The following is a 26,301-nucleotide window of genomic DNA, read 5'->3' on the forward strand; positions in this document are numbered from 1 at the left end:
GGGTTGCCACATCAGATAGAGAATCTCGAGTGTCTCATATAAAGAAGAAGATCTTGCGTACTCATGATGCGATCAGTGGTCCATCACATCTCCACACCAGTAGTGATCTAACTTCATCAGTGGCCCATCCAGCATCCAACCATCAACAGATGAGAGGACAGCATCCTTCATTAGATGAACCGAGAACATCTTCTAGTAGTTGGGTGTTACCTTCTCCAAGTGGACATAGTGATCATCAATCAATGGGATGCACAGGTTTATGGGAGAGAAGAGATGCTACATCTGGAGTTACAGTTCAGAGTGACAGCAGTGTTGCCAGTTCTATAGTGAATACAACATTAGTTGAGAATGGTACAAACAATTTTCGGACTTCTTTTATTCATCGAACTTCTTCGAAGGTTGGGGACTTAGACCATACCTTAGGTTCGGTACACAGTGTTGCCAGACTTAATCCTTTTCTTAGTGACAATGAAAATCCACGTTTACATTTGGAACTTAAACAATCCAGATATGTGAATGAACATGAGTTAACATCCGAACATGATGTTCTCCCATCATGTTCAAAGAGTAACAGTGTTGCCATCTTCATGCAAGAAAACACCAGTGATAATGATTCAAGAGAAGAACATAAAACTTCTTTGTGTAATGAAAATCTGATGGATTTTAATCAACTTTCTGCTACTCGGAAGTGTTGTGTTGCCAACTCTAAATATTTGAAGAATTCTTTATTAGATAATGATGGTGATTTGGAACTTCAACCTCTTATCAAACATGCATCTTGTTCGAACTCAGTATCGTGTGTTGACAATAATAATGATCCATTTACTTTAAATCTTCATCATCCGAGATTCCAATTTAGGTCCAATGAATATAGATGTCTCGATCCTACAAATGATAGCAGGACTAGTGGGGGAAATGGTGAAGCGGTTTTCCATGATGGTGCCAGTCCAGACCAAGGTTCCAGTCAGCTATTTGGAAGTCAGGAAATATGGATGGAGGCTAAGCCAAGCAGTGTTCCCGGTAGTCCAGCCAAGCTGAACTTAGGTACTTCTGCCAGTACAAATGATTCTGAGTGTTCATCCCGAATGTTCCAGATCCTGAAGGACGATGATCGACCACCAGCTATGACAGTGGATCCAATTCTCCTAGAACAAGATCCTAGTTTGGATGAATATATAAAAAAGTTAAGTATAAAGTATCCTAGTGTATTTTGTAATAGAGTAGGAGAAGTTCCTAATTTTCAATATAATATTCAACTTAAAGATTATAAACCAATTAGACATAAGGCATATCCGATGTCCAGGGTTGCACAAAGAGAGTTAGACAAAATATTAGATTCACTATTGGAACAAAATATTATTCAACCTAGTTCAAGTGAGTATGCTTTCCCATGCTTTTTAGTGGGAAATAGGGATGGTTCTAAGAGGCTAGTTGTCAACTATACTGATTTGAATAAAGAACTAATAGTCAATACTCAATATACACCACGTATTGAAGATGTCTTAGCAGAATTATCAGAAGGTGTTGTGCTATCTAGAATAGATATAAAGAAAGCTTATCACACTATAAGATTAGCTCCAGACTCATATAAATATACTGCATTCCTCACGCATAGAGGATTATTTGAGTTTAAGTATGTTCCATTTGGCATTGCCTCTGGATCTTTTCTACTTAGTAAATTGATAACAGATATTTTGTATCCTCTGAAAGATCTAGGAGTAAGTTGGTATGCAGATGATGTAGTAATTGCCAGTTCCGATATTCCTTCACATATGAAAACATTAGATTTAGTCCTGAGTAAACTTGCTCAGAGTGGATTAACGTTGTCAGTAGATAAGTGCTGTTTCTTTCAACGACGAATTTCTTATTTAGGTCAAATAATAGAAAATGGTAAAATGTATTTAGATCCAGCTCGATTAGAAGTAATAAGGAAACTACCAAGACCTAAAAATAGGCGCGCTGTAATTGCATTGTGTAGTTTTGCTCAATATTATAGTAGGTATATACCAGATTTTCAAGAAATTTTAGAGCCAATTAGTCGTCTACGTTCTCCTAAGGTTCCCTTTGAGTGGAAAGAAGAACAAGATGTAGCTCTTAAGAGATTGAAAGAATGTTTTGAAAGTCATGTAATATTGAAATTACCGGATCTAAATAAGCCTTTCGTTATCTCAAGTGATGCCTCAAGTCATTCAATTGGAGGCGCTATCTCACAATTAGATGCTGAAAATAGACTAGTTCCTGTAAGTTTTTATTCTAGGAAGCTTAAAAAGTATGATGTAAACAAGCCAATCTTTGTTCTTGAACTCATTGCAGCTTTAGAAACCATGGAACGTTTTCGTACATTTTTACATCAACCCTTTGAGTTGAGAATCGATAATTTGGGTCTAGCTTATGCTCTTAGAAACTTGAAAAGAGTTAAGAGATATGGTAGTTTATTATATAGGCTTTTTGAATTTAACTTTACAGTTAAGAGTGTACCTTCGTCCTTAAATGTACCTGCAGATTTCTTATCACGTTTACACAATATAGAAGATTTCGAAGATTTTAATGAAGACCCCTCATTAGATGAAGAGGTCATTAACGTATTTATGGTTAATATATGGAATATGCCTTATGCACAACTTTCTATTAAGGATCATCAAGAAAAGGATCCCGAATTGAGCCCTATAATTGCTAGGTTGAAAAACAGAGAGGAGGTTCAGGGATATAAACTTGTAAAGGATATCCTATGCAAGCGTACTAAAGCTTTGAAGAACCCTTACAAGATTTGTTTGCCCAGGAGTTTATCAAGAAACATCATTGAATTCTACCACTCTTATATTCTTCCAGGGGCGCACTTGGGTTTTTCCAAATGTGCTTCTAAGATCTGTGCAAGATATACGTGGCCAGAAATGATAGCAGAAATTCGAGATTATGTGACTTCTTGTATTGAGTGCCAGAAGTCCAAAAGTAAGAATACTAAACCTATGGGACAGTTGATATCAACCTATGAGACGTTTCCAAACGGGAGATGGTCTTGTGACGTCATTGGACCACTCGTACAGTCCAGTTCGGGCCGATTTTGTTTAATTGTTGTAGATTCTTTTACGAAAAGAATTTTCTTAGAACCTTTTAGAACTTTATCTAGCCAGGTTATAATTAACAAGCTATACAAGTTGATGTGCCGTCATGGATTTATTCACGCCTTATGCCATGACAATCACTCTGTGTTCGTATCAGCAAGATTCCAGGATTTCTTGTATGCAAACGGTATCAGGGATATTAGAATCGCACCGTACCACAGTGGAAGTAACGCAAGTGAACGTTACATACGAGTGATCAAGGACTCTTTGAAAGCATACTTTGCAACGAAGCAACATCATTGGGACAAAGGCATTCATGAAATTGAATTTTCTCTGAATACATCTGTCCACTCAGAACATAAACACAGTCCGATGGAATTAGTATATACATATCCAGTGTTTGATCCACTAGATGTGAAATGGAATGTTGATTCACTTGATGTTCGACACAGGGATCCAGACATCTGGTTGAATGCCTTGCGGAATATGGAACGAGCATGGCTGCGTAGAAAGAAGTTATACGACAAGAACAGAGTAGTGTCATCATATCGAGTGGGAGATAAATTATTAATTAAGTCCCAATTCCAATCTTCCCTTGCAGATAAGGTTACGAAAAGCTTATGTCATCGATGGCTAGGGCCATACACTGTTATTAAGCTGTTAACGAAAAATACAGTCCAGGTACAAAATGATTCGGACGAGCGTGATATTAGGAAATGTCACGTCTCTTTAACAAAGAAATTTAGGGTACCACGATCATAAAGATATGTGTTTACAATCTGTAAATTGTTATAGTGAGATAAATTATTGTAAAAGTGATGGTATTGGTTGATATTTCTATATGAATACATCATAATTTCATAGTTCATTTTTACATATGTATATAGTCAGATCATTGATATCATTCTTGTATAAATGTTATTTATTTGTATTGTTCCGGAACTCAGTCATTAGGTATTGTAGTATGATTGTTATCATTTGTATGTTCCTAAGTTGTAAAAAATTTTAAATTAATGTGTGCACATATACTAAAGTACTTTTATTTTCAGGAATAACAAAGACCTTAATGTAAATTGGAAGATGTAAAGTCGCTGATTCGACTATTCCATAATTATGTATTTGGCCTTATTATGTGGATGTTATGGAATGAATGAGCTCATCACTCTCATAATTTATCATCTAGTCATTGAGAAATTGGAAATACCTGAAGAAATCTACCATCAAGATAACTATTAATACTCACACATATATAGATTTGAAATAAATGAAAGAATTAAATTTGTCAACTGTTAATAAGACAAATATATATACTTATATTTGAAGTTATATATGATGATAAAATTCTATATATTTATATTCCATATTATTCAGCTTATTATTTATTGTAAAATAGGAGATCAATATATATATATATATGTATGTATGTATAGAGCAGATTTTGTATAATTTTGGATATGTAGTTTGGTTATGTATTTATAATTTATGAATGTATATTGTTGTCATACAGTAGATTATTATTACTTTACGTAGTTATTTGGGAATTTTCTTTAGTTCTATTCTGTTTAAGTTTTGCATTTAATTTTATTTAATTTCCTTTGGTTTTCTTATTTTGGGTTAGTTTATAGTAGTTAATAGTAATTAACAATTATTCGACAACAATATAACTTCATAATAGCATTTTAGCGTTACAGGTTTCTATACATTAATGACATTAGACTTAAGAAACTAGATTATTATTATAAAAAAATATTGCATTTTTTTAAATGGACGAAGGGATGTGTGTAACGGTTAGAGATCTAAATCTCTATTCCGTAGTTTAAAAAAAAAGGAAAGGTCTCTCGAGAGTCCCGATAATTTGGTTTAGTTTCCTACCCTGTAGTGCTTTCAGCTACTGTCGAGAGGAAGCTTAGTGTCGTTCTCCGTATGCTTGGTTGTCAGCGCCAACGGTCATTTTTGGAACTACTCGTTCTACGTTTGAATAGCTCCGGGTTGGGCTAAATATAATAGTTCGGAATTGCTAAGGTGCAACATCACCTAATAAGTGAAGTAAAAATTGGCGGAGAAAATGTCTTTACAATGTTTGAAAATTCCAAGTATAATTAATCGTGAAGTTATTACCAGAATTGTTATATAGAGTAAATCCTAATATGAAGTTAATATATATATATCTTCTTATCGTGAAGTGTGTTTGAGTAAGAAAAAGGATTTCGAAGTAAGTTTCATTACTAGTGACCATTTTGATTGTGATCAACATGTGATAATCGGTTATTTAAGGTGGTGTATTTCGTTGTTGAATTTTGGAAGATCTCCTATTATTCAATTTATACAGTAAATTGGTAAGTTCTTTAAATATATATATATTTAACGTTAATATTTTTGTATCTATTTTGAAGATTGTTGTAATTCTATTCCTATCAGTTGTATCGAAAAGTCACTTGCTTAGATTTTTGTATTCAACTCTATTTGACCATATATAAATCATACAGAAAGAATTACCTTCTTTTCTTATATAATTAATCACTATATAAACTTTAGTTAGCACATTTGTATTTGACATTTTGAACTTTAGATGAGTAATTATTTACTTTTTCTATGTGATATAAGTTCACGTCATTTTTAAAATAATAATACTAAAAATAATTCTCTCCGATTTTGCTGAGCTAGATTCCTATTCTGAACAATTATCCTGAATTAAAGGACCTGAAGCTAATATTCTATTCTGTGCAAGTGCATTTTTGTTTAGAATTTTTTATTTTCTAATGTGCGTTATAATTTCTATCCAGTAAATATAACGAAAAAAAGTCTTTTCAATAAGTTACCTTTATATAAATTTGAAGTTAACTAAAGCGTGATGTATCTACGTTTCATTTCACAACTAAACATAAATGAAAAGATTTTTTTTTTTGAATTATCTCTAGATGATTGATCATGTTTGTTTATATTAAATATTTAGGACACAGCATTGCGATGTGCTGCAAAGTTTATTATATTTGGCTTCTGAATCGTTTCTTCTTTCGTGATCATAAACACCTCAAACAGAAGAAATATTTCACGAAATTTCATTTTACTTTACGAATTCAAAACAATCAATACCATGGATAAATAAAGTGCATCATATGATTGTCTTTGAGAAATAATTTTATTACAGTTTTATTGTACCCAAGAAATGATAATCCTTCAAGCTGAGCAGCTTTTGTTGTACTACATCTCAGATGTCATAGTAATAATCACTAGTAAATGTAGGAAAATTAATGAAATAAAGAAGACAAAGACATATTTTTACACATCTACCACTTTTCAAATAATGAACGTTTTCTTTTAGATATTAAACATTTGGTATAAAGTAGTTGTGGTTATGTGAAGCATAGAGAATGCAAGTAAGATAAAATCTAAATCTGAGTGTGCTAAGTAAATTGTATGCACAACACAATGCCACTTACTGAACGTTGTCTCGTAAGTAAAAATATAAATTTTTGTTTCATATTCCCTCATGTAGTTCATTTATATCTAACAAATAACTAAAGAGCAAAAAATTCAGTACGTTAGCCTTATAGAAATTTGAGCTTAGTTCATACCATGTGTATTTATGTTCCAATTGGTAGCAAAACCAGAAAATATTTTCATCTATTATTTCTAGATCACAGATCATGTTTACTAATCTGGAATGTTAAGTGTGTGTGGTATTTTAGTATATTAAAACACTCTGATTATCCTGGTTCTAAGGAAAAGGATGTTTTGAAATTTTCTAAGACAGTTCTCTGTTGATAAATAAAGAAAAAAGTTAATCGTTAAAAATAGAGATAATTATTTGTACCTTAAGCTATTTAAAATTAGGACGCCTGGCTCACTATTCGGGATTGTGCACATAGATGTGAAAGTACTCAGTCATATATATTAGGAGTCAACAGGAATATTACTAGTGGTGTCTTTCTGTGATTGGCTGGACATGCATCCTTTGTACTAAGCACTCTTGTCAGTGATATGATTCATAAGTGGATATCTATATTAATATATTGATTCAACAGAGTCAAGGTCAATCCTAGATTCAACAGTTGAAATTGTGTTAGGTTGTAACTAGTGTCGTAACTAGATTTTCTAGTTTTAAATGAAATGCTTTAAAATTTTGATTACATTTATAGTTTCCAATAATTTATTTAAACCAAATTTAAAGAAATACCTTTTTAATATCAATATATATTATCAACTATAGATATTGAAGTATTAATGTTTTAATTGTTAAGGCATTTACACTACTATTACCACACAAATACATTTTCTGTTCAACTACTAAATATTTAATTCAAGCTAGTTTCAGTGATAAGTTTTAGATTAGTACTAAACGAGTTAGTTTTTCTGTAACAGCTTTTTCTTTAGCTTTTAATTTCCTACAATATCAAATATGTGTATTTTTTCCATTATTTCAGAAAAACGGTAGAATACAGAAAGTGTTCATTTTCCGTTACACAGAAGATTATAGTGTTCGTTATACAGAAAATGTTCATTAAAAAAAATAGACATATGTAAATTTAGTTGTTCTGTAGCAGTTTTTCTTTAACTTGTATTTTTCTACAATATCAAATGTGTGTAAATTTATTTTTCCATTATTTCACAAACAGCTAGAACATATACAGTGCGTTGTGCTTTCCATTATTTCAGAAAAAAACTGTAGACCATATACAGAGTATTATATAATTATATATTGAGCCGTATTTAATTTTTCATTAGTTACATTTCTTGTAAGGCACATTCCTTATTCCAACGACTCAATTAACACATATCTAGGCAAAAACCGAACATTGGAAAAAAATAAAAACTATTTCCAGCGTCACTATTGATTATAGTAGAACAAAATCGATTTCATTCAGAAGCAGTGTTATAAAATCAATTAACTTACAAACAGTAGGATCCATCTACATTTAACATCCACCGAAACAGGTAGTACAACAACCAATCATATATCATATATACGTGCATTAACAGTTAGCGTTTAGCTGGAACACTTCATGCTCCTCGACACACTGTGTACTTAAATTCAAGCGAATGGTTTCATTTCTTGAAAATATTACCGTGTATTGAACACGTTGTGAAAAACAATAAAACTTGCAGTAATGTGGTGCATCAATATTTTAATCTATGTACAGAGACTATTCGCAATCATGTAGAATCGCAACGTCTTGCATGTACTGGACTTGAAGGAAATCATACGTCTATAGATGAACACACTATTATTAATGGAATGAGCATTAGTTTTCCGAATGTGTCTCTTGATTTGAAGAAGGACGGTGACGTAAACATTGATGTTGAAAGATTAAAATTGGAAATGATTGGATTATGTAAACAAAAAAATTATGGAAGCAATTGGGAATGAATTAATTGAGAAGATCCAAAAACAGCCATGGTATGTGGAAACTGATACTCAACCTTTGAAGGGTATCGATAAGATGGATATGTATTGATAAAAAAGATGAAAAAATATTTTTCCGTGTAGTGATTTTAGTGAAACAAATATATTTTATACATTTCTGAGTATTTTGTCATTCATTAGTTCAATAATATTTTACGTTTGATGAAAAAAGTCGTATTTGAATTCATTTTTAGTAGTATTTAATTTAAGTATACGCTTTTCTTAAATTTGAAAACTAAAAGATTTAAATTAATTAATTAATGAAATATTTATTACGATTACACCATCACCATACTTTACTAATCATGTTCATCATTGAAAAAAATGTAAACCATAACTTTTGATTCGGTTGTGTAGATTTGTGTTTTAACGTCTTATACATCAGCGATGCGATATGAGACGTAGATCTACTACTGCTAATTAACGTGAAATCCAAACCACACGAGTCCTCATACGAAATCGAACCCTGGGTCTTCCACGCTAAAGGAAGGTACGCTAACTGCTTAGCAACGAGGGAGATCTCCTTCACTTGTATGTAAGGAGATTCAGTGGAAGATCACATTGTATACTTCTATTGGTACGTCATGATATCAAATAAGAAACGATGTCATCAATAAAAATCTATTTTGAAGAGAGAGAGAACTATTAGGTTCCGAATTGATCCTGTGTATGTGCGTGTGTGTGTGTTTGCAGAATTCATGTTAGTCTGTTATTTTCTTTTGATAAGATATTTATACAAGTTATACAGGATGTTCTAAGACAATGCTATTATACAGTAATAGGAGAACAATGCTTATACCCTCTAGACTAAAGTGCACGTAAAATTGCTGAACGTGAGTGATTATGAAAGTATTAATAAAATAAAACACGTGCAAGGAAACAGGATAATATTAAGAAAGCCCATGAACACGATACTGTCATTCATGAGTAAAACATTATCGTAACATGTCTTTATAACCGCCACCAGGTTATAGAAGGATTTTTTGTGGACACTCTGTATATTTAGAAAAGACAGTGATCATTATTTTCGATTTGTACTTTATTCTGCGACGCATATAAGTTCTTTCTTCGGGGGAATTGCTTCTTTCCCACACAATTGGACAAAGAAGTCTTTCATCATTTTTCATATATATATTTAAAACATTGTTTTTGGTCAGAACATTTCAGTTAGTGACGAACCATTTCAGTGTTTCTCCCTGACTTATTATATGCACAGTATATATTCTATAGTTATTGGGAACTGAATTAAGTGTTTTCTTTAATCGCTTATGAAACATTGCAATAGATTAGAGAAATACGGGCTGACCAGATGTTCCAGTGACCAAAGTGGCACCAATTGCGTTGTATTGTAGCTCGTAATCTGTACTTTCTCACGCCAAAGTTATCACCGTGTCTAGTGCATCGCAGGCAGCTGACTAAAATTAACATATTTTTTCGATATTCTGTTTGTATGTGCATACAGATGAGTTGACTGAGTGATTTTTGAAATGAACTGCCAACCCTCTGCAACTGCAGCCCGTAAATTGAGCTTTGGTACTCAGGGAGTTTGACTCCGGTATTGTACGCAGCCACCACGCACGTTGCGTCGGGAACCAAGTATGCTTTTGGGTTAAGAGGCATAAGCTATTAGCCGGTGAAGGACGTTTTCTTACTGCTAGCCCCAACTAGTAAAGTCCCAGGTTCACAAACCTAGTGCGCTAAAAAGTTATACAGGCGCCCTCCAACATTAGCACTCTACTTCTTTTTTATTTTGCTGAAGAATCACCTTTAGGCTTCAGGATTGTTCGGCGCCGCAACTGGATTCATCGTGGGACGATCCAGACAACTTTTCCCCAGTGCTAATCCGCTAAGTGTGTCAATGGTGTGAGAGAAGCATTTGTCGTGAAATCTAAATTATAATCTTATATATATATATATATATATATATATATATATATATATATATATATATATATATATATATATATATAAAGGGCTATATTGCGTTAAAAGGGCAAAGTGTGATTTCAGTGACGAAAATTATTATACATATTCAGTGTTCAGTGTTTTGTTCATTCTTCTTCGCTATTTTTTTTATAATAGTGTTCTAATACATAAGTATAGTGTCATTTAATCCAGTGTGTTTTCGTTGTTTGTATGAGTGATATTTGTGTGCGTTATAGTCTGGATGACCATCTGATCGTCCGTGAGGTTTTCGAGACGAGACACCCGAACCTCTCGGCACCTAATGCTCATCTCATTATTGAGACCGACGAGCGATTTGGAAACAGTTTGTAATCTCTTCTCGGAGAGGTCCTTCATCGTCCTGTCCAGGTAAGTTCAAGTATCAGGAAGATACTTATTGGTAGAACCACGAACAGTGCGACCAGATTACAGGAAGTGGTTACAAATGAATGGCCTCCCGAATAGCGACCCGAATTCAATTGGTTACATATAAATGGCCGCCCGAACAGCGACCCGAATTCAAATAGTTACATCTTTTTCAGATATGAGAGTGCTTCGTGAGCCCAGGACAAAGATGATGAAACGTTTCTAAATACATTATATTTTATTGACAAATGTGACTACTGATAAACAATTAATGGAGACGTAAGGAAGTGTTAATTCCGAAGTAGATACTTTTAGGTTACAAATGAAATTTTAAAAATATTTTATTTTTTCTTTCTAAATTCTGAAGATTCTACATTTGTGAATCTTTGGTATGATCCATGGATAAGTAAGTTCGTGGTGATGGATATAAACTAAATACTAAAAATTTATGTAAACTTTTGCAGCCACAGAAAAAGAACGAAAAAAAGTTATGAAGCTTCAAATCCCATACTAATCTTGTTTAATACTTATAGCGAGGAACGTGAACAGGAATTCATTTCTATGAGGGATATGTCCTCATTAGACAAAATTTAGAGAAAAGTTGGAATGTCAAGGAATGGGGTCGGACCTTGAACACACCTTTTCATCACAGCAAACGAAGAACAGGAATGAGCTTGAATAGTACTTTTTTGCTAATGGCATGACTGTACGAAATAATCCTGCAAGGAACCTTACATTATCATGTTCAACTTGATCCGACAATAAAGTTTTATATCGAGACAACTTCAAATATATACGGACTCGGGCTCAATCCCAGCTCTCGCCAATTGACATTTATGGTGTACAAACATCGTTTGTGCGTGGGTAACGTTTATGTGCCTATTCCACATAATTTCAATACTTAACATAAAACATGTTATGAGTTTTTCTTAACTTCTTTTTCAAATATCCACAAAATAGGTTATTTTAAATGCTTCTTTCGGCATTACTACTCTATCTATGTTGTCAAATAACGTTCACATTTCATGTCTTATCTAATAACTACCGAGATATGAAAGTAGAAACAAAATATACAAATGCGGGGGAATGACTTGCTAGGGAAGCCTGAAAATATTAATACGAATTAGTATTGTCGATATAAAGATAACTTGTCGACACGAAAAGGGAAAAGACATTCGACAAATGCATTTTTAAATTCGAGACGATACAGACACATCCGAGAGTCGTGGGCAACACTAGTTCACCCAATATTTAGATCTAAAACACAGTTTTACTGTTACATGAATCATGTATAAAAACTATAAATTGATAACGTAATTATAGCAACACAATGAACAGCATTTATCAAGGTTTAAAGATACACTAATCACTAGACGATACACTCCAATAATAAATGCATAATCGTGTATATATTCTTATAACATACCCTTTGTAGATCTCTATTAAAGCGAAAGAATACTGATAACATGTAGATGAAATTAGAGGCACACATTTTGTACATAAATTTCTAAAACGAGAAGAGACGAAAAGAATTTTCGAGAATACTTCGAGAATCAAAACCCAAAATGGTAACATCGAGAGCTGATTTCTTTAAAAACAATTCACTGTTCCGAGAATAGATAATATCATCTCTTTAATTCTTTTTTTTTTAAATTAAAAGGGATAGAAATTATTTCAGTTTTCAACGATGATTATCATTGAGCATAAACGATAATAGATAGTGAGACGCAGTCTCCAACTTTAAATGTTTCATAGAACAAAACGGCAAGATAGGGAACTGATTTCTTTGAAAACAATTCATCGTTCCGAGAACAGCCTACATCGTATCACCTCTGTTAATCCTCTTTTCAAATTACAAATGGTGGAAATTATTTTTGGTTTTAACGTTAATAGTCAACATTTCTCATCACTACCGTCTCATTTAACCTAATCGGCATAATTGTGGGGCGTAAAACTGGAAGATTTCATTTCATTTTAGATTTGAATGCTATCATCAGATAGCAACAACGGTAAGAGATAACAAAACAAATTGCAATGGGAAGTTAAACTCACTTAATCTATTTAATCACAAAATACTAATTTGTACAACTTTCTGTTCGTTTAGAGGATTAACGTGTGTGAAGGTCTATGCTTCGATCTTTACTTAAGTAAATTTGTAATGAACGGAATCGTGTTTGTGGGTTTTCCATTAGTGCTCCCGAGCGTTTCTACGTCCACTGATAGAGTGCTCCCTTTTGTTTCTTCGCTTTTTAAGTTGTGTAAGAAACATAACGTACTTAAAGTGAGCAAGTGATATGAACATTGTGTCGAAAATAATAATAATGTATGCAAAATATCTGTTTGCTTGCTTTATTGATTGTACAGTATATACACGTTTCTCGGTAACTTTTAGGTATATAGCGTGTATAAAATGGTTTTGAAAGTAACTATTTTTTAAGTAATAATGACTTCTTGGGGAGTTTTTAGAGTGTAGTAGCACTCCTCACCTGCTGCTGAAAAGTAATTACTTTTCAAAACGAAAGTCTAACATTAAAGAAGAGAATCAAATGACTTCATTGAAAATTTGAAATCTATTGTACACCTTCATTATCATCATCTTTGGACACCGCAAGTTTACATTTTAAAGAATGAAATACATACGTGTGAAGATAAAAATATTAAAGCACTTGTGAAGACAAATATCAACAAAAGTGAGAAGCGAAAAATATGAAACGTGATGTTCTCACATCAACTAACGTAATGCTGAACAACAAAAGATAACCTATATATAAAGAAAAAACACTGACCTATCCTATATATACAGAAGGAAATTTACATTGAAAGAAACACTGTCGCAAAAACCTACCATGATATCTCTAATCTCTGAAAAATCTAGTTTAGAAGGATTAGGCAAGGATATATTTTACGTGAATCTAGAGCCTAACGTGAAATTCAAGCTACATGAACTATCGTCAGGAGTCGAACTCAAGTCTCCCACAATATGGGCACGTACATTCGTGAAAATAATTTTTTAAGAAAAACAAATAAAATAATTAATTCCAATACCAACACTATTAACGAAATAACTAACTACGTTACGAAAACAAGATATCAAAAAGCACTGAAATAATAATCAAAATCAATACTATACTTATACCAAACAACAAGAAATAAATCTCTACATATACTAGTAATAATAGTAACCTAATTAACTACTTATGATCATATATCATAATAATAAAACAACTATGTTAAAACTTATATTCAAGCATGTTTCATTAAAATCAAAATATCTCCAAGGTTATATGAGACACGGATCTACAGCTTAATATGGAATCCGACTCAAGCTTCCCACAACATAGGCACGTAGACATATACCCACGAAAACAAGATATTTCTGGTTCATTATCAATTTCTCTTTGAAAAATCTAGTCTAGAGGGATTAGGCTAGACTATATGAGATGTAAGTGAATCTACAGCTTAACGTGAAACGCGAACTACATGATATGTACAAATTTTTTATTACATTACAATTATTCTTTGAAAAATCTTTCCAACTTCGAATGTTTCATAGAACAAAACGGTAAAATAGAGAACTGGTTTCTTTGAAAACCTATATCGTACCACCTCTCTTAATCATCTTTTCAAATTGCAAAATGAATAAATCATTTTTTATTTAAACGTTAATCAACATAGAGCAAAATCGGTAATAGATAACGAGAAATCATTTCAGCAAGAATTTATTTAATTCTATCCGATCTTTCTTTTTCCGGGAAACCACGTGCTGTAGAAACCTGCTACATTTTAAGTTTGTGGGGGTGCGGTAGCGCAATGATAGAGCGCTCACCGCAGGTGCTTCGGTCTCTGTTTCGTTTCCAGCTTACGTTGTGTGGACTTTGTCGTGCAGAAACATCGGGAGATGAACGTCCCACGATTATATCCTACCAGAAAGAAACTTAATTCAACTCTAGATCGTGAAGTACTAAATTCGATCCCAGCTCCCATAAAATGGATTATGTGCACAGAATATTTAAATCGTAAGCTAACGAAGCTACAGTGAAGATTTGTTGTGTGGTTGACTTTCACTCCCCTCCAAAAACGTAATAATGTGATGTATATTTTTATTTCTGTGTTTGTTATTTACGGTTTAATAAAACCTCGATGACAGAAAAAGAGAGCATCCAACACTTGAAAGCACTATATTGCTTCGAACGATAAATACCATATACTATAGTACATGGACCCAAAGCTAATCGATTACCTTTTTCCTTTTTTACGTTTTAAGCCACTGTTCAGCATTAGGGAATTCGATTATTCATAACATTAATACGTCTTTCCTAAGCTCGATTAAAGTAATTTCATACTAGACATATCTGCAAAAATGACTTTGAATACAAATCATAGCATCGTTGTCTATGGGAACGTGTTTAGAAAAACAACTCATCACTGCTTCAACACAACCATCAAATTCGTTGGCATAATTTGAACTTTGGATTCTTTGCAGAAGTGATTTTGATTACTACTCGTCGTTTTATGTGGGAATGAATTTCGAAAAAATATCTCATCACGGCTTCATTACCGACAACATCATCATAAATATTATAGGTTTCGTTGATGTGATTCTTCAAATAACACTTTTACGTGCAACACAAGGCCCTAGGGGACTAGTGTGTACAAATGTTCATCTTGAGTTGTCAAAACACTATGAAATGCTATGAGAAGCTTCCGTTCTTATATCATGCCCAGTGGAATCAAAATAACAAACTATTCACTCAAGACCAGGGAAAGTCATGTTTCATCTTGTTTATACAGGCATCTCCGAGGGAATAAGACCAGAGCTAAAATTTCGATACTGCATTTCTTCGTGAAAAAAAGGCCAATTCATATTCAATGTCATCGGGGACACCTGCATGAATGATTTCTCGTCCCACGTTTTTTTAAAAAAATCATGAAATCCAATATTCACCTTACCAACTAAGACCATTTCGATCAAAGGACAAAAAATGACTTTGAATACTAGTCATCGTTTTGTATGGGAATGTGTTTCGAAAAAAATATCTCATCATGACTTCTATACAGACATCATCATCACAACACATTTGACATCAAGACTTGGGAAAGTTGTGTTTCATCTTCTTTATACAGACATCTCTATGGGAATACAATCAATGCTAAATTTCGATGTTGTTGATGCTGTCGTTTTTCGTGCGATAGGAATGTGTTTCAAAAAAATATCTCATCACGGCTTCATCGCAAGCAGCAAATTCGTTGGCATAATTTTATCTTTGGATTCTCTGCATAAGTGATTTTGATTACTAGTCATAGTTTTCTATGGGAATTCGTTTTGAAGCTAACCACTCAGCGCTTCTTCTATGAGGGCACCTGCATATACTGTTTCTCATCCTACGTTTTCAAAAAAAAATCCAGAAATAAGATATTCATCTTAGCAACTAAGACAAATTCAACAAAAGAACAAATTTCATACAATCTGGTGGGAAGCTTAAATCATTGAATATCACAGCTTCAGTTCATAATCTACAGGCATTTCCGTAGGAATACGACCAAGGCTAAATCGCTTATGCTGTTCGAAGGAAAGGCAGGGGCGGGGAATCCAAAATAGCTACCCAATACTATGAGAAGCTTCCGTTCTTAGCTTCGTAGGAGGGACGAGGGCTGGCGGTCCAAAATAGCTACTCAATGGTCTGAGAAGCTTCTATTCTTAGCTTCGTAGGAGGGGCGGGGCTGGGGAGATCCAAAATAGCTATTCAATATAAGACAAGAAGACGAAGAAGAAGAGGAAAATGCATTTTTCATCTTGTTTCTATACCAGGTAGGCGTCGAAGAACGTGAGCATAGCAACATACTAGTTTAGGCCGTTTTAGTACCGGTTTAGGACCCAGGTTGAGACCTAAACTTGAAAGGTCAAATCCAGCTATCCGCCTGGACATCTACTTATATATATATATATATATATATATATATATATATATATATATATATATATATATATATATATATAGATAGATAGATAGATAGATAGATAGATAGATAGATAGATATACACTCATGTACAAAACTTAACAATCCATGGTTGGTGATGAGCGCTGTTTCAAAACTCAAGCACTTGGGTTCAAAATGTTAGAGAGTTGTGAGTTACAGCTGCATTACTTGACATAGTGCCAATGTACGTTTAGGAGAATGGTGCAAAGAGACCATATTGATGATGTTATGCGTGGAAGAATCATCGGGCGACTCGAGAGGGTTCAGAACCAGATGGACACTTCTTGTAAATTGGGTGTCCAAAAAACTATCATCTCTAGAATCTGGCGACGATTCCACATGGGGTGAAAACGTCTCTCGAAGGATTGGCGAAGGTCGTCCAAGGGACACCAGTGACCAGGAAGATTGTTACTCACGTCTAACTGCCAGGCGCAACAGACACAGCACCACTTCAGATCTCTCTAGGGACCATACAGCTGCTACAGGAACGTCAGTGTCAAGATTTACAGTGTACAGAATGATACCTGAGGGACACTTGTATGTCAGGAGACCAGCAAATTGTGCTCCATTGACCCAGCAGCAAAGGAGAGCACGGTTGAATTGGTCCAGAAAACATCATTCATGTACCCCGAAATAATGGCATAGTGTCCCGTTCACAGATGAATCCAGGTTCAGTCTCACCACTGATTCTCGACGTGTGTTCATCTCGAAAGAACAAGGCACACGGTTCCATCCAGCTAACACAACTTCTGTAGACCAGTACATGGGTGGAGAAATTATGGTATGGTGTGGAATCATCTAGAGGTCCTGTACACCTCTGCATATCTTCCGACAGGGTACCGTCACTGGTGCAATGTATCGGGAACACATCTTGGACAAATACGTTCGTCTGTTTCGGAGCACAGTGGCTCCTGATCATTCTAATGGATGATAACGCACGTCCCCATCGCCCTGCCATAGTGGATGAGTACCTTGAGCACCAGGATATTAGGCGATTCGATTGGCTCAGTTGCTCACCGGATTTGAACCCCATCGAGAATGCGTGGAAGATGCAAAAATGAAATGAAATGAAATTTTTGAGTTTTACGTCCCACAGTTATGCCGGTTAGGCTAAAGGAGATGGTGATGATGAGAGATGAATTAAATGGTGGAATGAAGAAAGTTGGAGGAAACGGGAGAACCTCGAGAAAACCAACGCACACGGTGTTTGTCCACCACAAAGGCGTGGAAGATGCCAACTAGGCGAATTGCACGTCGTCAAATTGCACCAAGATCCATTCTTGAGCTTCGGGAGTCACTTGTACAGGAATGGCAAAACATAACCCAGCCACTTATTGATAATCTCATTCTAAGCATGCAATCACATTGCGCTGAATGTGTTGCAGTGCTGAGCGATCACACACACTATTGGTGTCCTGTATCTTACACTTAACCCTCGAAAACCACATTGGTCTATTTCCGAATTTTCACATGGCGATTCATTTTCGTCTCTGTTGCCCATCCTGTGCGTTCTTTTCCAGTGTTTTTGAACTGTATCCATTTGCAATTCCCCATTCCAATAATATATGGCTGTTTCGCCATTCTCTGAGTGCAATAAATCCTGCAGAAAGCATTATTCTTAAGTTTTGCACATGAGTGATTATATATAATGTTTGTTTCATTTACGTTCTTTAATCTTTTTTTTTTTTGACTTAACAATTTCGAACCGTACAGCTTTAATACTTTTGCGTTCTTTAAATAATATTTTGATGTTCTTAAATTCTATAAATGTTGCATTGATACTGTCTTGTTATATTTGGCATTTCTGCAATATTTGTATAAAGTCAATCGTATTTGAGAAACATCGCGATGTTAACCTTAAAATATGTAGTTAAATAACGACATTATACTATGTTTCAAAGAATAGGTTTGCTCTAAACGAATTATACTTTAAATGTTTGATGTATTATTCTCAGGCTGTATGCTAACTTTAAATTGTAAATTCAATACTATTCTTCGCCCCTTATAATGGAAATACAAGTATTGAAAAACCAGTAGCAAGGATGGTTTACATTTTTGTGAAATCACACGTTACATTTAAGTTACTTTCTACCTTATTATTCTACTTTAGATAGATTCAATTTTGAGAATAGTTTTCATTTTTGTTTTCACATAAATTGTACTAAATTTAATATAAATCTCGACCGAATGTTTGAAATTACACCCGTTCCGATTGTTAACTGTCTTACGTTACTAGTAATGTACTTATGCAATTTCTAAAGGAAATTTTATTTACCTAACCTAGTTTAGTTACAAACATGAATTTTACTTTACTACTGAAGTTAATGCAACACGAGAATATGATTAGAAATAAGGGAATATGGAGCTTTTGTATTTTCTGCATTACATTATTGTACAGAACACATTAATACATTTATTATACGGTTTTATACGCAGAACATATTTCAATTAAATCTTGTGAACTTAATTTTTTATGTGGTTCGAACAACATTTATTTCTTGATAGTTACAGAGCAATCTTTAAATATAACAGCCAAAATACTATAAATAACATCTCCTCATATGGTCATTAAAATAAATACATTCATTAAGTAAACCAGCAACACGTTTTATCATTCTAATTATTTATATGATTTCTTTTTCTATTATTCTTACTGTGAGATAGAAATCTGCACGGGCTGGTATTTTTAGCCTGAACCCAGCCCGGTCGGCGAATTTATAATGTAAGGTCCGACCCGTGTCCCAAATATATGTTAGTATTCAGTCCCGAGCTCGGCCCTGGCTCATATGATAATCAAATGAGCCCAACAAAACACTGAATTACAGAAACTTAATAATAAACGCCAATCTCTATTTTTATTTAGAGTAATTAAATTTTTAATTTGCCAGTTGTGCTTTACAAGTTCTCCAGAAAGAACGGTCCAAAAAATGTTGTAAAGTTTGTTTACAAAGTTAGGCCCTAAAACCCGACGAAATATGTGTGTATATTTAATACTTAATTGCCCTACCAAGACACCAAGTTATATACCACTTATAGGCCGAAGTCCGGCATATGGGTCGGCTGGGGCTTAGGTCCGCTCGCTTGGCCCGAGGCCGTGCAGACCTTTACTGTGCGAAAATAGTCCTTCTATCGAATCTCTTTAAGCAAACTGAAACATGCGAAATAAAAATATCCACAATACTGTGACGAATTTAAAATGTCATCATTTATGTATAATATTACCTTTGGTTTCTGAAGTATTTCTTTTTTCGTGAACATTAGAAACTGAAAAAGAGGAAGAATTTCATAAGTTGTAAATTTACTTTCTAAGTTTAAAGTACACTAAATATCATGAATGCATCACAAAATGAGGCAACTAATTAAAATATATTTATTACATTTTTATTGTTCTCAAGAAATAAAAATCACCCAAAACCGAAATAATTTTCTAACATTATAACTTAAAAAGCTCAAAATTTATTAGCGAAAATAATGAAATAAAGAACAGAAAGACACATTTTTACATATCTAAAACTCTTTCAAATAAGGAATTCCTTATTATATAATTGTTACAGAAATGGTATAAAACAGTTGAAAATAAGTGGAGAATTTACAAGGTAAATAACACTGTTATATTGTCTGTGCCAAGTGAATTATTATCACACCCCAGTGGTGTTAATTTCGTTGACTGTTAATCATGAATGTTAATTCTGAGTAATTATTACTTTATCTTCTTAATTTACATGTAGTCAATAAAACGAAAGACCAACTCAATTCAGCAAGTTGCCTTTATACAAATTTGAAGTTAACTGGATTGTGGTGTATCCACGTTTCTTTTCAAAATTAAACATGAATTCAAATAGTTTTTGAATTATCCACAGATGACTAATCATGTTTATTTATTTTAAATGTTCAGATCACAACAGTGCAATGTACCGAAAATTTTATTATTTATGTGCAATACTATGTTTGGCTTCTGGAGAATGGTTATTACAATCTGAAAGAGAGCAAATATTACAGGAAATTTAATTTTAGTTTTTGAATTTATAACAATAAATATAATGAAAATATCACAACATGAAATGAGCTAATTGCGGGATATTGTTCAATTTTTATTGTACCCAAGGATTAATAATTTTTCAACTGATCAGCCTTTGTTGTAGTATATCTCATATTTCAACTTAATAATCACTTAAGAAAGTAGGAAAATTAATGGAACAAATACAACAAGGACATGTTTTTACACATCTACAATTCTTTAAAATAATGAACTATTTATCATTTACTATTAACGATTTGGTATAAAGTAGTTGTAAATAAGTGCAGTATCGAGAATGTAAGTAAGAGAAAGTCTAAATTTTGGTGTACTAAGTGAATTATACTCACTACACAGTGCGGTTTATATCATTGTCACCCAAGTAAAAATATTAATTCTGGATACATATTCCTTATTCTTGTCCAATTACATCCAGTAAACGCAACAAAAGTGCAGCAAAATTCCCCAGCTGGCCTTTATATTAATTTGAGCTTAATTCATGTCAGGTGTATCTACGATCCAGTTTGTAATTAAACAAAAAAAATATTTTCATGAAATATCCCTAGATGACTGATCATATTTGTCTATCGTTGATAAATAACGAAATAATTATAAATAGATAAAAATAGAAATAATAATTTGTACCTGAAGCAACTTTAAATTAAGACGCCTGACTCACTATTCAGGATTGAGTAGGTAGATGTGAAGATACTCCCTCATATATATTAATAGCCGAGAGAAATTTCAGTAGTCTTGTTTTTCTAATTCGCTAGACATGCATATACTGACACTTAGCACTTTTAGGTATCGTGGTTCTTTCGTGGATATGTACATTATAATGTTGAATCAATGGAGTCAAGCTCCCACCAGGAGTCCAAAATTACAATACAATTATCTTATGTTTGCGTCGTAATTAGATTTTCTTAGAGAAAAGTCGGAATGCCAAGGAATTGGATCGGACCTTGAACACACCTTTCCATCATAGCAAACGAAGAACAGGAATGAACTTGAATTGTACCTTTTTCTACTAATGGTATGATTGTACGAAATAATCCTCCAAGGAAACTCCCATTACCATGTTCAACTTGATACGAGAATAAAGTTTTATATCGAGATAACTTCAAATATGTACGGATTCGGGTTCAATCCCAGCTCCCGCCAATTGAACTTTATGGTGTACAAACATCATGAGTGCGTGTGTAACGTTTATGTGTCTATTTTATAGAATTTCAATACTTAACATAAAACATGTTATGAGTTTTTTCTTCACTTCTTATTCAAAGATCCACAAAATAGGTTATTTCTTATTTTAAATGCTTCTTTCGGCGTTCCTACTCTATCGTTGTTTTTAAGTCACGTTCACATTTTATGTCTTATCTAATAACTACCGAGATATGAAAGTGGAAACAAAATGCAGAGGAATGAAACACTTGCTAGGAAAGCCTCAAAATACTAATAAGAACTAGTATTGTCAATAAAAGAAACTTCTCGACACGAAAAGAGAAAAGACATTCGGCAAGTACATTCTCAAATTCGATACGATACAGACACATCCGAGACTCGTGGGCAACCCTAAGCAAGAATTTTAAAAATCATTGGAATTATAATAATACAAAATAATATTAAACTATAAAATACTAATAAAGTTGTTCCATTACGTAATGTCAAAGAACAAGAAATAAATCCCTATATATATTAACAGTAATAGTATCCTAATTAACTAGCTATGAACATATCTTGATGGGGAATTCACTAATAAAAAGAGAAGAGAATAGAATTAGTTTTTTGTAACTGCAAATGCGAAAACACTACAACTAAGTAAATGAAATGAGACGAGACTTATAAAACTATTAAATGAAACGAGAAACTTCTTTTCTTGAATTAGATTCCACACATAAAGCTAGCTTATCTTTGTTGTCTGAATCTTTAGTTTGGTCCTTGGTTAAGTACGTTTTTCTTCCGTCCATTTGTAGAGTGCTCACCCACCAGTACTGAAAGGGACACTACAAATCAATTCTAACGAACATGAGCATCCGTAGGGTATCGACTCTAAAATCATGAGTTTGGTTCCGGTGGGGTAACACTCAGTCGAAAATGTATATTTCAAATCAACTTGAAGATGAGAAATCTTTAGGCATAACCACAAACTACTTTTTTCCTGATCCAGAATAGAATTCCATGTTTTGTAATAGCAAATGTGAACACTCTACAACTGCGCAAATGAAACGAGATGACACTTATAAAACTATTAAAGGAAATGAGAAACTTCTTTTTTGAATTGACTGAGTTAAGTTAATTTTAATTTGGCATCTCTTTGAGTAGCGAGGCTATATGAAACGTGTAGCTTAACCACTCGTCTAAAGCGTTACTTATTCTGGCCCTTTCGCTTTACTAGACGTCCATGAAGGGGTAGACACGGACCTGTGGTGAACGTGGTCCTGGGTTCGATTTGTTGATTCAATCAAGGACGTTATCTTAAATTCAGATTTTTCTTTTAGATCAAATTTTGGCATTGTGAGTATTGAGAGCAAAGTTGCTTTAATATAGCTATCTCTATTTTCTTGTCCGCACCCTTTTCCTGCAGACTTTCTGAAAAGTTTGACACATCTTTCAACTTACTGAGTATGGCAATGCATGGAAAATTTGAGAAGTTAAATTCAGGAGATCTGTCATACTTGAGTGATAAAATAGTTCTGTTGTCAAGCTTTGGGGCAGTGCACATTTTATTCCACTATCATTTACTTAGGGGCAAGGTGGCTTAGTGTTTGCGGTCCTTGGTTCTAGCACAGTTCGCACTGTGTGGACTTTGTATTGCACACACACTGTACTCGTGAGTTTTCTCGGGGCTCTCCCATTTCTTCCAACTTTGTCTTTAGCGTAAGAAGCATATTTGTGGAACGTTAAACTGAATGGTTTCATCTCTATCTTACGGGACACGGTGTGCTTATCTCTGGTGATTACGGTCTCTGATTCGATCTCCAAATGAGTACATTTGTGCTGGACGACATCGTACCCCTGAGTTTTCTCTCGAGTAAAGCAAAAGAATACTGATAACTTCCAGATGAAATTAAAGCATACATTTTGTATATTAATTTCCACAACGAGACGAGATGACAAAAGTTTTTGGAGAATACTTCCAGATCAAAGACCCAAAATGGTAAGATCGGTAACTGGTTTCTTTGAAAACAATTCACCGTCCCAAAAATAAATTATGTCATCTCTTTAATTGTTTCTTCAAATTGAAAGGAATAAAACTTATTTCAGGTTATAACGCTGATTATTATTGAGCATAAGCGATAATAGATACCGAGACGAAGTTTGCAACTTCGAATGTTTCATAGAGCAAAACGGTAAGACCGAGAATTGGTTTCTTAGAAAACAATTCATCGTTCCGAGAATAGCCTATATCGTACCACCTCTCTTAATCATCTTTTCAAATTGTAAAATGATAGAAATCATTTTTTATTTTAACGTTAATCAACATAAAGCAAAATCGGTAATAGGTAAGGAGAAATCATTTCAGCAAGAATTTATTTAATTTATTCCGATCTTCATTTTTCCGGGAAACCACATGCTGTAGGAACCTGCTACATTTTAGGTTTGGGGGGGTGCAACAGCTCAGCGATAGAGCGTTCACCTCAGGTGCTCCGGTCCCTGGTTCATTTCCAGCTTCTGTATGGACTATGCCGTGCACAAACACCGGAAGATGAACGTCCCACGATTATATCCTACCAGAGAGAAACTTAATTCAACTCTTGATCGTGAGATCGTGATGTCCCAAATTCGATCCCACTTCCCACCAAAATGGATTTTGTGCATAGAATATTTAAATCGTAAGTTAACGTTGCTACAATCAAGGTTAGTTGTGTGATTGACTTTCACACACCCCAAAAAAAAGTAATAATGTGACACTGTATATTTTTATTTCTATGTTTGTTATTTACGGTTTAAGACCACTTTGTTCAGTATTAGGGAGTTCGATTATACATATACCCATTAACACATCTTTTCTTTCATAGGGGTCCGGGTTCGATTCTCGATGAGAGAAAAAGAGAGAGTCGAAATCTTGAAAGCATTATATTGCTTCAAACGATAAATATCATATACTATAGTACATGGACACAAGGCTAATCGATTACCGCTGAAATTTTGATCCTTTAGTGGTTAGCGCAGGTGTAGTCCTAAGCTCGATTCCCGTTGAAAGCAAAACATATTTTCCTCTTTTACGTTTTAAACCACTGTTCAGGATTAGGGAATTCGATTATATATACCATTAATACATCTTTCTAAGCTCGATTAAAGTAACTTCATACTAGACCTATCTGCAAAAATGTTTGGATTCTCTCAATAAGTGATTTTGATTACTACTCATCGTTTTATATGGGAATGAATTTCGAAAAAATACCTCATCACGGTTTCATTACCATCATCATCATAAATATTACAGGTTTCGTTGATGTGATTCTTCATATATAACTTCTCACGTGCAACACAAGCCCCCTGGGGGACTAGTGCATACAAATTTTCATCTTCAGTTGTCAAAACACTACGAAATGCTGCGAAGCTTCCGTTCTTTGATCATGCTCAATGGAATCTAAATAACAAACTATTCATTCAAGATCTCGGAAAGTCATGTTTCATCTTGTTTACACAGGCATCTCCGAGGGAATAAGACCAGAGCTAAAATTTCGATGCTGCAGTTCTTAGTGAAAACAAAGGCCAATTCATATTCAAAGTTGATGAGAACATCCGCATGTACGATTTCTCACCCCACGTTTTCAAAAAAAATAATGAAATACAATATTCACCTTGGCAACTAAGACCAATTCGATGAAAGGACACATTTCATACAGTCTGATACCAAACCCTGTTCCCATGGACACTCACGTCAAGGCCTACGTTTCACCCTTATGTCTATGCGGCACCTGCATATATGGTTTCTCGTGATTTTAATACTAATTTACACATGTTTACTTACATGGGGATCCGGGTTCGATTTTCGATGCAAGAGAGAGAGAGAGATCATTGAACATTGGAAAGCATTATAGTGATTTGAAATGAGAAGCTTCGAACGATTGATACTACAGTACAGGGGACTCAAGGCGCAATCAGTATATAAGTATACAATACTATGTCAAATAGAAACTTTTCCCCTTAGCATCTAAGACCATTTCGATCAAAGGACAAAAAATGTCTTTGAATACTAGTCATCGTTTTCTATGGGAATGTGTTTCGAAAAAGTATCTCATCACGACTTCTATGCAGACATCATCATCACAACACATTTGACATCAAGACTTGGTAAAGTTGTGTTTCATCTTGTTTATACAGCCATCTCTATGGGAATAAAATCAATGCTAAATTTCGATGGTGTTGATGCTGTAGTTCTTCGTGCGATAGGAATGTGTTTCGAAAAAAATATCTCATCACGGCTTCATCGCAAGCAGCAAATTCGTTCGCATAATTTTAACTTTGGATTCTCTGCATAAGTGATTTTGATTACTAGTCATAGTTTTCTATGGGAATTCGTT

At 34.0% G+C, this 26,301-nt stretch overlaps 1 protein-coding gene across 7 annotated transcripts in view; it reads right to left on the reverse strand.

The window, feature by feature from the left end:
* The window catches only part of LOC145683479 (uncharacterized), a 292,118-nt gene that overhangs the window by 76,882 nt on the left and 188,935 nt on the right, over positions 1-26,301 (reverse strand). For all 7 annotated transcript variants that reach the window (XM_081754810.1, XM_081754814.1, XM_081754812.1 and 4 more), the window contains one exon: positions 19,978-20,019. In XM_081754810.1, the coding sequence (XP_081610936.1) occupies positions 19,978-20,019 (42 nt within the window). The remainder of the gene's footprint in view (positions 1-19,977; positions 20,020-26,301) is intronic.

The sequence above is a fragment of the Thermobia domestica genome, chromosome 4 (assembly GCF_964235325.1).
Source record: "Thermobia domestica chromosome 4, izTheDome1.hap1.1, whole genome shotgun sequence".
Classification (NCBI taxonomy): Eukaryota; Metazoa; Arthropoda; class Insecta; order Zygentoma; family Lepismatidae; genus Thermobia; species Thermobia domestica.